The sequence below is a fragment of the Erythranthe guttata genome, chromosome 14, assembly GCF_056151865.1.
Source record: "Erythranthe guttata isolate IM_541 chromosome 14, IM_541, whole genome shotgun sequence".
Classification (NCBI taxonomy): domain Eukaryota; kingdom Viridiplantae; phylum Streptophyta; class Magnoliopsida; order Lamiales; family Phrymaceae; genus Erythranthe; species Erythranthe guttata.
The window spans coordinates 23,124,899-23,140,556 of record NC_142546.1 but is presented as its reverse complement, the minus strand read 5'-3'; the positions used below and the strand labels follow the sequence as shown (position 1 = coordinate 23,140,556).

The window sequence follows — 15,658 nt, the reverse complement described above, 5'->3', positions numbered from 1 at the left end:
TTTATGGTTTTTTCATGTGCATTTTATAAATCTGACGATTAAATCAGAATTAAAGTTTAAAATTATGTATTCTTCATTTAATTTTTTTTTTTGGAAAACTTCGGAAATCAAATTTCAGAAAGAGGAATAAAATTCTAAACTTGAAATTTTTTGAACTGAAATCGGCGTAATTCATGAATTCTATTATTTATTATATATACTAAAAATGCGTAATAGTATTGATATCATAAATTTGAATTATTATAACTAGTTTAAACAGTAAAATTGGATTGGAACCCATATAATATTCCAACTTGAATTAAAAAAAAATTGAAAATCAAAATTTTAATCGAATGAAAAATATTATTACGAATTTAAATTGAAAATTTCAAAGAAAATAAGAATTCGAAGATCCCAGTCCAATTACCACACGAGTTTTGACCATAATTGTTGGTAAGATATGTGACATAATATAGAATTTGAGTTTGCTTCTCTGACCAATTGCAAATTAAATATATATTAATAGCATTATAAATCTTAAATATACATTAGGTAGTGCTAGTGACGCAGGAGCTTACGTATCAACTAATGTTGGAACCTTTTCTAGACTCAGCTAAAAATGTTTATTTGTAAGTTGTTAGAAAACTATATTAATCATAACAAATTGAAATAAATTATAGCGCAAACTATACTCACTCCGCCTGACGTAAGATCAAATTACAAAAAAAACTCTTATTGTTTGAGTAATTACAATCATCCTTATCAATTACGTATTTATTTACACGGCGTTAAATTTACCTATTTAAGAAGGGGTTTTTTCATAACACAATACATAATTAAGAGAAGTGATCATAATTATCCAAACAATATGATTTTTTTTTTTTATAATTTGATCGTTATATCGGGGAGATGAGTGTAATTTGCCCTAAAATTATAAACAATGGGCTGAAGTTCAATAATTTACGAGCAGGGACCAGATGCAATGAATGTGTCACTTCAAACTGCTCCAACTAGTCTGAAAAGGCAAATACAAATAATTGTGACCTGAATCATAATCAAGAAAACACTAATAAGAATGTCACCTGGAAAATAAATTCAGTCAACATATTTAGCTTCCTAATCTGACTGTTACAACAGTATAATCCAAAAACTTTCAAATAAATACTTAAATCACAGTGATTCAGGTAACTTCTCATTTTCCTGAATTTTTCACACTGTAAATATTCAAAGCAAAATTTGCTCTTGTTGCCCTTCAGAACTTTGTTTTCCGGGGGCGGTGGGGGTGGTTGAATTAGAAGGTTGATATGAAAGATTCATCAATTAGAAGGTTTCTGACAGGCGGCAAAAAGCTGCCAGCTAATGAAAGCCATTACCAAAGAAGTGAACAGCTCAAATCCTACCACCTTCGGCAACTGCCATCCCAAGCTCAGTTTCAGATAACTGCAAACAAACAAAAAAGAAACACGTGGATGTTTATCGACTGCAATAATACAGATGAATAGAAATGAGCGCAAACACACGTATATATACATAACATAGTAGAGAGATATACCTTGTAATTGATGGCATTGTAGCCACAATTCCTGCGCAGGTGTATATAATAGGAATCAAAGTCTTGGGCTTGTTTTTCCTGAGCCACATTAGAGATCCTAATGCAGCAAGCGATATACTCAACACCTGGGAGCAAGATAACGACGAGGTCATCAAATTGTGTATAAGTAGATTTTACGGAACTTCCATAAATAATAAATAAATAACTATATGTTAGAATTAACATTCGATTGATGTCATGGCTGGTAAAAGTATGAATATCATTCGAATGTGATATACTTTCGTACCAGATTAGCGTTCGCTTCGAGACCCTGTAAAATGTAGTCCCAAGTGAATTCTAGACCTCTAGCACCCACCCAAAGAGGTGCCAGCCTATGGAGGACGGAATCGGCAAAGGCCCAACCTGCCAACAGTGAAAACGGAATCTTAAATGCTGAACGGAAGAAAGGCATATATTGTTAATAGAAGTGGATGGAGCATTCTAACGTAAACCGATAACTCTACATTATGTCCTTAACCTTAATGTCGTGTCTTAATCTAAACATGACCATAGAACAACGATATCTGGCAAGTTGTTGGAAAGGAAATTGAAAAATCAAAAGAGGACGAGTAAGAAAAAGGGTAGCAGAACAACAACTTACCGAGCCCAACAGCTTGAAATTTGTGATTTTGAGAAATATTCCTATGAGTTAACCGTGTCAAGGCAAAATAAAGCCCAGCAACATCTACGAATCCAATCAAAGCTTTCAACAATTCCTGAGAGAGAATCATTGAAAAAAACTTGAGAATTATAAATTGAAATATAATTAATGCCAGAAGGAAGAAAAGAAAATGAATTATCAGTTTATCAGTAATCATGATCTGCATTTTTTCCCTGCTGAGAATGCTGGAGAAACAATGCAGAACTAAGGCATTGTTTGGTGCCATTTTCATTTGCTTCCCACTCTTTCCCCAAAATGCAAATTAGCAAATGCAAAAAAGACTAATTACTAAACCTTCCCCGAGAAATCCATTTCATCACCTCCCTTATAGTTATTAAAGTTCACGGATGTATCAATAAAATGCTGGGATAAATTTCCAATTTCAACGAATTTAAAGGGATCGAGTGGCGATTTAAATTAGTTTTCATGTAAATATTCTCAAGAGCCATCCTCTGCACACCAAGAGTCCACGGTTATATTATAAAAAAAATGTATAAAGACCTTCGCTCAAACAATTAGAAAATAGATAAATTACGTAGATAACAGAAAATCACTGTTTCCAGTGCTTTAAGGCACCCAATAACAAAAGTCAGCATACATTTACAGAGGAATGACTACTAAATACGATAAAAGTAGATCCGCATAACAGTAATTACCTGATACGGATCAAAACTGTCACTTTCAGACACCTTAAGAAATGTTGCAAGACAAACAAGCTGCAAGAGAATCGGCAGTTGGTTAAGAATTCATCCCAATGAAGAAGAAAGCACGGAATGATTCATTACGATCAAGACAAACCAACCTTCACTAATGCTGTCACAAGATAAACGACCGCTGTTTTAACTGAAGTACCAATCGTATCATACTCGGATCTGTTGAAGGAAAAACGGTCAATGTAATTAAACCCTATCACTATTCGCACATAATTTTAACGACAAGATGGCATTTGAACTAAAATCAAAGTAGCTGCTGAAACTAAGAACCCAATCTAGTGAAACTGAAAGAAAGGTGGATTCATATACTATCCAAGCAATCTAATTCAATTGGCGTCAAACTTCACTACATATATCTACGCAATACAGTATCGAGAATCATCGATATCAAACTAAATCCCGATTCAGTTACTTGAAACATAATTCACAGTATAAACACAATTAATATCCCAATCTATCCGACCTAGGATAATATCTAACTTACATAACCCTCCAAAATCATACAAAAGAAGCAATACATATAAATTAGGGAAAATAATGGTATAAAGCAAATCTCCCTGAGAAAATCTCTGCGGTGACAATTAAAGGCTCCCGATTAATCAAAAGAGATCTGATAATAAATATCACAACATAGATAGAGAGAGAGAGAGAGAGAGAGAGAGAGAGAGAGAGAGAGATTACAAGGGGGTGGCGGAATAGTAAACGGCGTGAGGACCAAACGTCAGAATTGCGCAATTGAAGAAGTGGAAAATCGTCATTCTCCGTCCACTATTCTGCTAACCCAGAGAGATCCAGAAACAAAGTCCTGATGTAAACGATGAAGAGTGGAGTTGATTTATTTTTTGAGTTTATGATAAATTTAATCACTAGCTAATGTTTTATATATTTAAAATCTAATTAAGTTATTGAATAATTCTTATAATTAATTGAAGTTAATATGTCAATATTATTAACAATATTAAGGGGAAATTTAGGAGAGAAGAGTGAGCCCAACACCATACCCAGCTGTTGAAGCCCACTTCCTAATTGGGTCAATGGCCTTTTATGGGCCTTCCTATTAATTAGGAGCGTAAACGAATCGGGTGGTCGTTTAAAATTTTATCACACTTTGGAAATTATATTTAAGTTTGGTTCGACGAGTAACTGAATCTAAGTCGGACTAACTTCAATCGAACTGAACATGAATTGAGTTTGAATAACTTCATCTTTTACATTAGTGTGTCATCCTAGGATATCTCTTCCACCCAAAAAAAATATTTTGTGCAATATATCATAACCACTCAAAAGGAATAAGTAGTACAACGTCAGAGTAAATGACCAAAAGTCAACGATCGTTAGGTCTGAATTTGTCACACGTTTAAAACTGAGTTCAAACTCGTGAACTCGGGCTCCGAACTTTTATTGTAATGGCTCACAAAGCTCATACCAATGTATATACTCCCAAATTGGTTGGGATTTTGAAGCATTACTTTTATTTGAATCCGATTGAATGGAAAGTTATGAATTTAAATTAAAGTGTTGGGTGGTTTGGATGTTTGTTGTTTGCCGTTTACATTAAAGTAGACTGCCTCAAAAGCTTCAATACAAAGCTAAGCACAACCAACTGATCAAAATAAAGGTCAGCACAACCAGAAAAAGCACCCCATTCTAGGAAAACAAATAATGTGCTTTTTTGAGTTTCTGCTTATTTTAATGATAAATTACGGTTACTCGAGACGTAACGTCAAATTGTGAAAAAAAATCTCTCTTGTTTGGGTAATTACAACCACTCTATCAACTACGAATTTTCTTGCGCGTGTTTCTTGGCTTATAGATATCAAATTGTGGTGCATTAGAAACTGCATTTTTGCACAAAATGAGTACAAACTAGAGAACATTTCACGGAATCTAGAAGGTTCTGTTGAATTTGACATCATAACGATATACGTGTAAGAAGATTCATCATAGACTAAAAAAAAGGGTATTTTCGTAATTTAACCTTACATCGGGGATTGACCGAATGTTACCCTATTTTTAAATGGAACTTAAACAATGTGGATCAGCTAAACATCTTTATTAAGTCAACAAAGTAAAGTTTTATGGCCGTTAAAACAAATATTTGAACTTTAACAAGGAAAATTTGACTTAAATATTAAAGTTATGTGTAAACCTTTTTTTTTTCTCTTCTTAAACCTCATTTAAATTTTGAATTATTGGAATCTAAACATAAACCTAAAATAATAATAAATAGAAACAGAAGCTGTAATCATTATGGAATGATGGAACTTTAGTAGTTCCCCAAATTTGCACCTGTTGAATTCTACCATTTTCGGAATTTCGGAGTGGCGGTGCTATTTTCTCCCCGTTTTACCCCTCTTTACCGCAGATCCGACGTCGCTTCATGTTCCCGCCAAAACACAAAACGACCAACCCGCACGGCGGCGTCACGGCGGAGAAGGTGATCGTGGCTGTTAAAGCTGAGAAGGTCATCTCCAAAGCCGCCTTGGCTTGGGCGCTCACCCACGCGGCTAGGCCCGGCGACTGCATTACTCTCCTCGCCATCTTCTCCGAAAAGAAAACTGGTATGAATCCCCAACATTTCCGTTGAAACCACTTCATTTTGTTTTCCTACTGTAAATCTATAATCGAATTTCTTAATTGAGAATCAGGCGGGAGGGGGTTTTGGAGATTTCCGCGGTTGAAAGGTAATTGCCGGAGCTGTGACCCGGCTAAGCTCCCGGATAGGGTTTGCCAGATATCCGAGTCCTGTTCTCAGATGATTCTTCAAGTTCAGGATCAAATCGAGGTACTTAATTAATTTACTACTGCTTCCGTTTATAATGCGCTGGGCAATTTTGGGGGTACTGTTTTTATTGGGAGAAAAACGCCAATTTGATAGGCGTGCTTAACGCAGAACCGAAACGAGACTAAAAATACTAACTGAAGTTATGAAACCAGAGAATAGAATAACTTGATCTCTCTGGTACTATTTTTTTTGTGGAATTCAATTCAATTGTCTGGATTTTTGAAGGTTTTAAGTTTGTAAATATGCTGAATTTGGTTATATAGTCCGTAGTACAATAAGTTACTCGAGGCGTGAATTGATAGTCCGTTTGTCAGTTTTTCTCGATTGACTACTGATTAGGTTCATGGTGTATGAATGCTTCTATGGAGCATAAAGATAGAGCTGATATAATAGAGGACATTGCCACTACTGTTGTTGGATTCCGGAAAGCCGTTTCCTCTCAAATCTTGGACTACTGACCGACGTGTTTAGGACGTGTTTACGTGCTTTCTTGAAGATTATTGTGAATTTCTTTTCCACCACGTTCGAATAATAGCTTGTAATTTCTGGATCTATAAGTTAAGTTTTGGTTGTTGTTTGTAGGTCAGAGTTAGGATCAAAGTTGTATCAACTACATTTGCTGGTGCGGTCGCAGCTGAAGCAAAGAGCAATTCCGCACATTGGGTCATATTGAACAAGTAAATTAACATAAATATGTCATGAAGGGTTCTATTTTGAAAATTAACAAGCAAAGAGCAATTCTGAAAGCTCTATTTTGTTGGTGTTTTTCCCTTAAGACAGGAAATTGAAGGACGAGATTAAGCATTGCATGGACGAACTGCGCTGCAATATTATAGTCATGAAGGGTTCCCAGCCAAAAGTTGTTCGGCTCAATCTAGCTGGCTCGCGTGATCTCAGAACACCCCTTTATTCTGCTGCTTCTTTACCTATTAAGGACGGTAAAAAGTTGCAGTGTCACAATGTGAAGCGTACCACCCACGTCAGCAGTCCCGAGTATCCCAATTCTTCCTACACAAGAACCTCGGTCGAGAATTCAATATCAGCTTCTGACGCAGGGTCGTCTATCTATGTCGTGTATGAAGAAAATCCCCTTTACGAAGAGTTTAGTAAAGATAAGCATCCACCGAGTACTAGACTTAACATGCTTGACCATTTAAAGCCAGGAACCCCAGAATCGGAAACCTGTAGTAATCAAGTATTCTCGGAAAGAGGAAACGGCAATAACATCTCTAAAGATAATAATTTTATCCAATACAGAGGAACTGAAATAAATCAAAATTCTGATGGAAATAGTTCCGTGTGTAACTCTAGCATTTGGGAGGCCGTCTCCTTCGGTAAAACTTCCTCAATACCTCCTCCTTTATGCACATTTTGTAAGTCCAAGGCTCCAGGGTTTGGAGAACCCCCAAAGCAGTTTCAGTACAAAGAGCTAAAGGAAGCCACGCATGGTTTTTCAGACACAAATTTTATGTCTGAAGATGGGTTTGGTTCGGTACACAGAGGTGTTCTGAGGAATGGGTTGACCATTGCAGTGAAGAAAATAAAGTTTGCTGGGCCCCAAAGAGATGCTGACTTCTGCAGGGAAGTTTGCGTATTGAGCTGTGCACAGCACAGAAATGTTGTGTTGCTAATTGGTTTTTGCATCGAGGGGAATAAGAGATTTTTGGTGTATGAATACATATGCAATCGCTCCCTCGACTTTCATTTACATGGTATCTTGTGTTTACTTCGTGATCTATAGTTAATGCGATCGTATCACCTCGTACGAATTCAAACATTTGTTTCGTGCCTTCAGTTGCAGGAAACAAAAATCCAGTTCTTGATTGGCAAACACGTTTGAAAATAGCCATTGGAACTGCAAGAGGGTTGAGGTATCTTCATGAAGATTGCAGAGTTGGATGTATAATTCATAGAAATTTGCGGCCGAACAATATCCTCTTAACTCACGATTTCGAACCTCTGGTAAATTACTAAATTGAATTACGTACTGTTTTAGAAGCATATATATATATATATATATATATATATATATATATATATATATATATATATATATATATATATATATATATATATACATGCACTAATTGACTCACTTTGTATTTCCTTTTATATCAGGTTGCTGATTTTGGATTGGCAAGACTGCACAGCGAGTGCGAACTCTATGATAGAAACCAAACCGTTGGATCTTCATGGTAAATCTCACTATTCATTTCTTGTATCTATTTACGTAATTCAAGTGCATATTTTTTTCGCTGATATTTCGTTTTATGTCCACTAGGCATCTTGCACCAGAATATTTTAACGGTGGGAAAATGACTGAGAAAGTCGACATATATGCCTTCGGCCTGGTACTATTAGAGCTAATTACAGGCCAACGAGCCCACGACTTGCAATACATGGGACATCAATTTCTGCTAGATCAAATACACGCTTTTCCTACAACAAGACCACCTAATATATTAGCCTCGTACCAATTACAACGTTCACCATACGAGCTACATTCAATGGGAAATGTTGCCTCCTTGTGCCTACAGCAAGATCCTAACCTCAGACCTCCCATGTCAAAGGTATTATACTCCATTCTTATCTTAGTTAGTTAGCTTCGATTTTGTTTTACGCTGTGAAAGGAGAATTTAATCATTTACTAGTAAATTTTTCGTTATTTGTTTTTTAGGTGGTTAAAATGCTGGAAGGGGGAAATGCAATGGCTCTGGACTTTGGAACTGTTGGCTGTAGAAGTGGACACTTGCAGGGACTTAGTTCGAATTCGCAATTTGAATCAAAGACGAGGCACTCTCGCAGACTTTCTTACTGATATATGAAGAAACTGGCAAGTAATTTTCTTATTTTTCTTCCTACATTAATATGATTGTGCTTTATGTAAATCACTGTAATGTAATGTAATTTTAGCCTTATTTAAAATACAATGCCAATATTTGTACTTTGCATGAAAAGACGAAATCCATCGACCACAGGACCCCGTCCCTTGGCCCGACTCGTTTTTGATGGAGTATGTGTATCTGTGTGTACACTGCAGCATTAGATATATTCAAGAATAGAGAAGTTGATAAATATATATATATAAAGAGGTAGTTCAACAAATTCATACCAATAATTTATTTTCACACAAACTTAATCAATAAAAACCAAAAAAAATAATATTAAGTCAAGAAAATTCATTAATCAACATACAACACATCAAAACACTCCATATATATAATAAAATAAACTCATAATAATTAATTTACAAGGTACTTTTTTCTAGTTATTTTTGCTCTTCCTCCATTAAATTTGTAAAAATAAAATTAAAAAAAATTGATCCATCTCAACAAATGGATCAATCACTTAATTAATTAATAATTAATTAATTAATTATAGGATTAATCATAGATTATTGAGATAATCAATACTTAACAGATGGGATTGAATCCCAGTTAATATCTCCTCCATCTCTATGCTGCAACAAAGCCATCTGGTGTAAGTCCGGCGCCATCTCCGACACACTCCACACCTTCACCGACTTATCAAGGCTCCCACTGTAAACCACCCACTTCTTATCTCCGCCGCCCGTGGCGGCGGACTCCTTGTCCTCCTCCACCGCCAGGCACTTCACCGGCCCGGTGTGCCCGGTCAGCACCGAGAGGCAGGTATGCACCGCCCCCTCCCTCCTCCACACGCATATCGTCTTATCCGCCGACCCGCTGAAAACCAGGCTTCCGGCGGCCTCCAGGCACAGCACCGCCAGCTTGTGGCCCTTCATCACGCCGCCGTGGGAGAGCTGCTTCTCCATTTCCCAGAAGTTGACCAGCCCGTCAGACGAGCCGCAGTACACCACCGTCCCGGAGTCGTTGACCGCCAGCGCCGTGACGGCGGACTCCTGGCTGAGCAGCGTCTGCGTCAGCGTGTGCTTCACCACCTTCCCCTTCTGCTCCCTCTTCCACACTTTAACGGTGCCGTCTGCGGAACCCGTGTAGACGACGCCGTCAACGGTGGACACGACGGAGTTAACGGCGTCATCGTGTGCCTTGACGGATTCAACGCACTTGTTGGTGTCGACTTTCCACACTTTGAAAGTTCGGTCCCAGGAGGCGGAGTAGAGGAGGCCCTTCTCTTTGTCCATGCTCAGGCAAGAAATGGCGTCGGTGTGCTTTATCCACAGCGCCGTTTTCTTGCGCTTCACTTCGACGTAGTTCCTCGGACGGATCGAAGCTTTGAATATGTCGAAGAACGTCGGCATCGTGCCGACGCGTTTGTGGACGCTGGGTGTCTTGGGGTTGATTCTCCAGACGCGGATTTTTCCGTCCTGGTGGCCGGTGAAGATCTTGTCGCCGGAGATGATGATCGCCTTGACGAGGCCGGAGTTCGACTTGAAGGCGGAGAACTCCTCCATGTTCTTCCACACGCGGATGTTCTTGCTGTCGGAGCCGGTGTAGAGGAGGTCGTCCTTCGCCGCCAGTGAATATATGTGGCCCTCTTCCCTGACCAGGGATCCGACGAGGCCGCACTGCGGCGCCGCGGCGGCGTTGTCGAAGTTGGACCAGGGGGATTTGGTGAAGGGGGAGGAGTTCTGGTTCCAGGGTGACATCATCATCGGGGAGCCCTCGCCGCTGAGGCGGTTGTTGGGGTCGTCGTAGGCGGAGAAGCTGCTGTTACGCGGCGGCGCGTAGTCCTCGGCGTCGCTGGAGGCGGCGGAGGAGGAGGAGACGTTGGGATCGGAGTGCACGACGGCGGCGTATCCTTTCTTGGAAGGCATCTTGTTGTTGTTATTAAAATGTTTGTTTGTCAGCAATCCGCCTTCCCTGATTTTGGTTCCAATCCCACAAACTATGGAATTTGTTAAAAAGAAAGAAAGAAAGAAAATGGAAAGATGGTTGAAACAATGGTGAGAAGAAGATGGAAGAGTAGTGAGAGAAAGTAGAAGATGTAGAGGGAGAGAGATTTTGTAGGGGAAGGATGTGTGTTGTGTGAGTGACACGTGTGGGGAGTGGGGGCACCTAATTGTAATTGTTGTGGGGTTGCTATGAGATTTTCTTGTTAATGGTAGTTTTACACGTATGGCCATGGATTCTTGTAAAAAAATATTCATCAAAATATGTTTCTTTTCCAATGATTAACAAATAATATATGGGTAAATTACGGGCACCCAGAGCTATGGTTGAATACAAAAAAAATCCTTTTGTTTGAGTAATTACAGACACCCCTCCTTATGAATGTTTTTATATAAAATTTATGTAATTCGATTATTTATCGAACTAAATTGTATGCTCAGTTCGGTAAACGGTATGAAATGTTGACGTACTGAATTATTTGTTTTATTTTACCGATTTAACATCTCTAAATTTATCTCTTGGGAGATTTTCGTAAAATAGTACATAGTTGGGGCAGCAGTTGTAATTACCAAAAAATGTGAGAAATTTTCGTAATTTAACCATAACTCAGGGGTGGTCGTAATTTGCCATAATATATATGATATACCTTATTGGGTCGGGCCAATAAGACAACGAGTATTTTGGACCATCTAAAAGGTATGTCATTCATCTATAAAATTATTAATTAATGGTCAAATTCCGTTAATAAAAGGTTATAAACATATTAGGGTTTACTAATCGTATTTAGGGATCTACTCTAATGACTCTACTAATCACGCCATAAATAAGTAATAACCCATGTCGTTCACCTTTACAAGGTACGCTTTTATTATTCACCTAAACACTCTAGAATATGTGTGATCTACCCTCATGATTGTCGGACACAATTACCGACTTGATCATATCACCCCACTTAGTTTACATTTCCTTACCCATATAGATTATAGACTCGGGTGTATTTACCTCTCCACATAGCGGCGAGCCTACCTAAATCATCTACTCGTGTGCAGTAACTTATGATGTAAGTACGTAAGAGAAACATCATGAGTGATGTAGCATATAATTTGTTATACATATTTATGTGTCTAAAATAAAATGTGATTTAATTTATTTTAATTTCGTTGAGATATATAAGTGGTTCGTACGAATTGCATTGTGGGGAAGTCAATGAACTAATTGATAAATAGTAGCAAACACAATTTTTGAGGTCAAATGAACATGAAAATGATATATGTTGGGAGACAAAAACTACAGATAATAATACAAATTCTTGGTCCGGCTGCTAAACAACAATTTAGTCACATGTGTTTAATTAATATATGTCGCAACCACATTCCCCTATTGCCTTGGCAAGTCATCAAGACCTAAGGATTTTTATTTTAATTTTTTTTTATTGAAGTATATTTGTGAAATATACTAGATAGAAATTATAAATGTTTGATTTATTTAGAAATTGTGACAAATGTGAGATAAAGACTAATTAATAGATAAGGAATCTAGAATTTTATTGTCCATAAAAGAGCTCGTGTCATTGAAACAAGCTGCGGCGAGCCAAAATATTGTCATATTATATCGAGTTTTTGTGGAGTGGGCTCATCGAGTTCACGAGCCAGCTCAGCTCATTTATACCCATGGGCACAATATAAATAGGGATTATTTGTCAAAAACCCCCCATTACACAAGGCTAATTACAATAGGTCCAATTTTTTTTAAAATTTTTTGAGATAAATTCATTTCAGTATTAAATAATAAAAAATAATAAATTATCACTATTTCAACCCTAACTTGATTAAATAATAAAAAATAATAAATTATCACTATTTTAACCCTAACTTAATAGTAACGTATATTTTATGATTGGAAATAAAAAATAAAATAAAAAGAGATTTGTAATATTTTTTGCTATAATATCGTAACAACACATTCTCATATAATCCCACGATTGCGCCCCTTAATTACAGAGAAACCGTTTCAAAGTAATCTGTATTATTTCCACACATTTACTACCGATCATATTGCAGGAGCAGAAAGTTTCGTCTCAACAAAATACAGAGTGGTTTCCGTGCCTTACAATATATATATATATATATACAACAAAGACAGTTCTCCGTCGGCAGTTCTGGTAATCCTCTTCTCCACTCTAAAAACCATCATCAATGGAGTCCACAAGCACGATTAAGAAGCTAACAAAAACCCACACACTAATCATCAAACTCGTCGCGTTTCTACCGTCGCCGCTGTTTTCATTTCATTGTTTCTCATAAAATTACCTTCTTCTCCATCGAACCACCACCTCCACCACCGTCGCCGCCCATTATCAACAACGCCGCATTCTCCTCTTCAATCATTCATCAAGAAATCCTACTCAGAAACCCCATACCCGGCCCTCTCTGCCACACAACCCTCTTCCCATTAATCCCCACCTACAACAACAACAACTCCACCACCTTCCAGAACATTCTCGAATTCGCCATCAATCGAACCACCGGCCACGTGAAGAACACCCAAACCCGCATCTCCGCCAATTTCAAAACCCAAGATCTCACCTCGCCGGAGAAGAACGCCCTCAAAGACTGCATGGAGATGCTCGATCAAACCCTGTACGAACTCGAACAAGCCCTAATCCAATTGGGCGGCGGTGCCTCTCCTCCTCCGACAATTGGCTACAATCTCCGCCGATCGTACATTAACATCAAAACCCTCTTGAGCGCCGCCATGACGAATGAGAACACCCGCATTAATGGGTTCTCCGGTTTGGAATAACTTGATTTGGTCGGTGGGGGTAGAAACCCCCAAAAGGGCACTCATAGAGAACACCTTCGGAATCTGGTCACCCCAATTTCACACATGATCAGCAATAGTGGATTACGTTTTTTATTTGTTATGGTTTGAGAGTGTGTCATTAGGCCCAGTTTGGTTGGGCTGATCCGGGTGGATAGTTCCTCTAATCCACTCGGATCTCAGCTTTGGTTGAGCCCAACGGGGTCTGGGATTGCACTTGGGCCCGGGTCCGGATCAAGGATTTACCGGATCTCCCATCAGGCCGAAGGAGGTGAGATTGGGTAATCTCATCCAACTCTCAGCCCAATCAAGTACAGTATATTACCTTTATGCCCTGAATATTTATTTCTAATTACAAGACTACCCCATATATATATGAATTACCCCAAAAATTATTGTGTTAGCCCTAGAATTTTACCGGCATAGCAATACACGCCGTTCTTCGTTCTGCTTTTCTCCACTGTGGTCGGTTTTTTCACCGAGGTAATTTTTCTGATAATCAACTCATCTAGGTTCTCTAACACGCTTCTTTCTTCGTTTTTTAGGCCCCCCTAAACCGGTTGAAGAATAATCAACTCATCACAGATTGATTTCTTATTTTTCATACTTCATTAGTTATTTTTTTTTTTTGGTTTTTTCCGATAATCAACTCATCACAAATTGATATCACAAATTTCTTCAAATGCATCCGAGTATTGTTGAAGAATTTTGGGTTTATATGGGTTTCGATTTTTTTTATTGTTCTAATTATCCGTTCCTTCATCTCGTAATTAAGGTATTCTTCTACCGGTTACTATACATTAACGTAATTGAAACCCATAATGCGAACCAATTTAATGCACCTCCTCCATTTTCATTTATTTTGTAGTTCGATTCAAATGCCCGGTTGATGCGCTATAAATCATGGCCATATTTCAAAGATTGGACAATCATCTTTGGAAAAGATCGGGCTACGGGGGAAAGTGCCGAGGCTCTCGCCCATGCGATCAACGATATATCGAAACAAGATAAAGAAGCGGGCGACGATTCAATGGGTGGAGACCACATACCGCAACCTGCCATGCACTCCAACGAGAATGACTTGGAGAACATGTCCTCATTGCACGGTGAAGGTTACATGTCTAACATGCAAGGTGAAGGGACTTCAACCTCACATCAAAGTAGGGGTAAAAAGAAAGGCAACAAGCGTTCCCGAAACGATGACCTCGATGGCCGTATCGTGGATATGATGGCGGATATGACTAGGACTTTTGTGGAGACTAAAACATTCCTAGGCGAGTTGGCCCACCGTATCGGTTTTGAGCACGATGCGTCAACTACACATGTAAGAAGGTGCTGGATGCCCTATCGCCGTTATGTTTAGGTGTCGAGGATAAGATTACTGTCGCTAAAGCCGTTTGCAATAGCCCAACCGATCTCGACATCTTTTTTGGATTAAATGAAACCGAAAAGGGGGTTATGGTTCGAATGATCCTCGAAGGGCGCTACTTCGGTTAGCTAGAATATCATCCACTCACAAGGTGAAGAAATTTTTTTCCGTATTCAGACCCTATCTTGCGGCGTTATTTGCATTGAAGACATTTCTGTTAGTTTTTCCGTATGAACTTATAAATTTTGTGTATTATGGCCGATTATATGTCTGTAAATATTCTGTTAGTTTGGAGCTACTATGCCTAAATGGTAAGCTGAAAAAATATTTTGTTATTTAGGAGCTAATGGTCAATTTTAAACAGGTTCACGGGTTGTGTAATATTCCAAGGTTTTTGTCAATATGCATGTGTTATATTCACACTGCAACAGGTTATAGTTGCAGGCCTTCGTGCAGATTTTTGTCAATACGCATGTCTTCGTGTTTTTTTTTTTTAATTTCATAGTAATTGGTTTATGCAATTGCGAAAGTTTCATTGTGCTCGGTCATTGGTTATAGTGTGATCAATTACAACTTTAAATTCTATATGAACAAACATCTGTATCAACAAATTTAAACAAACAATGTTAAATATATAAATATGTATTAACTAAGAAAAACAGTAGTATGAACAAAATGTAAACAAACAATATTAATATATATTATCGCCCATGGGTACGAAAATGAAAATTAAAATTACAAACCAAAATACAAAGTCAGGAAAATCAAATACTAATACTGAAAATCTTGCCGACTACATGGAAGTGGGAAAATAATACGGGAAATACCGATAATAATAACACGGAAAATATTAGGAAAAATATTAGGAAAAACTAGCCGAGATAATGGAGATTGGAAAATTTGAACTC

At 38.0% G+C, this 15,658-nt stretch overlaps 4 protein-coding genes across 4 annotated transcripts; 2 read left to right on the top strand and 2 right to left on the bottom strand.

The window, feature by feature from the left end:
* Nucleotides 1-959: 959 nt before the first annotated feature.
* Nucleotides 960-3,827, bottom strand: LOC105959195 (uncharacterized). Its single transcript, XM_012983240.2, has 7 exons — nt 3,626-3,827; nt 3,034-3,103; nt 2,888-2,947; nt 2,172-2,286; nt 1,818-1,933; nt 1,532-1,656; nt 960-1,419 (listed from the first exon to the last, which is right to left on the bottom strand). The coding sequence occupies exons 1-7, from the start codon at nt 3,700-3,702 to the stop codon at nt 1,296-1,298; spliced, it is 687 nt and encodes a 228-aa protein (XP_012838694.1). The 5' UTR covers nt 3,703-3,827; the 3' UTR covers nt 960-1,295.
* Nucleotides 3,828-5,138: 1,311 nt separating this feature from the next.
* LOC105959194 (inactive protein kinase SELMODRAFT_444075-like) lies at nt 5,139-8,693 on the top strand. Its single transcript, XM_088812852.1, has 8 exons — nt 5,139-5,505; nt 5,593-5,729; nt 6,312-6,406; nt 6,510-7,441; nt 7,525-7,691; nt 7,848-7,924; nt 8,011-8,299; nt 8,407-8,693. The coding sequence occupies exons 1-8, from the start codon at nt 5,325-5,327 to the stop codon at nt 8,545-8,547; spliced, it is 2,019 nt and encodes a 672-aa protein (XP_088668978.1). The 5' UTR covers nt 5,139-5,324; the 3' UTR covers nt 8,548-8,693.
* A 200-nt stretch (nt 8,694-8,893) lies between these two features.
* LOC105958896 (protein JINGUBANG) lies at nt 8,894-10,723 on the bottom strand. The gene has a single exon (XM_012982900.2). It carries the CDS (start codon nt 10,483-10,485, stop codon nt 9,136-9,138), a length of 1,350 nt encoding a protein of 449 aa, XP_012838354.2. The 5' UTR covers nt 10,486-10,723; the 3' UTR covers nt 8,894-9,135.
* A 675-nt stretch (nt 10,724-11,398) lies between these two features.
* LOC148765472 (pectinesterase 3-like) lies at nt 11,399-13,363 on the top strand. The gene is made up of 2 exons (XM_088812819.1): nt 11,399-11,418; nt 12,970-13,363. The coding sequence occupies exons 1-2, from the start codon at nt 11,399-11,401 to the stop codon at nt 13,361-13,363; spliced, it is 414 nt and encodes a 137-aa protein (XP_088668945.1).
* Nucleotides 13,364-15,658: the final 2,295 nt, after the last annotated feature.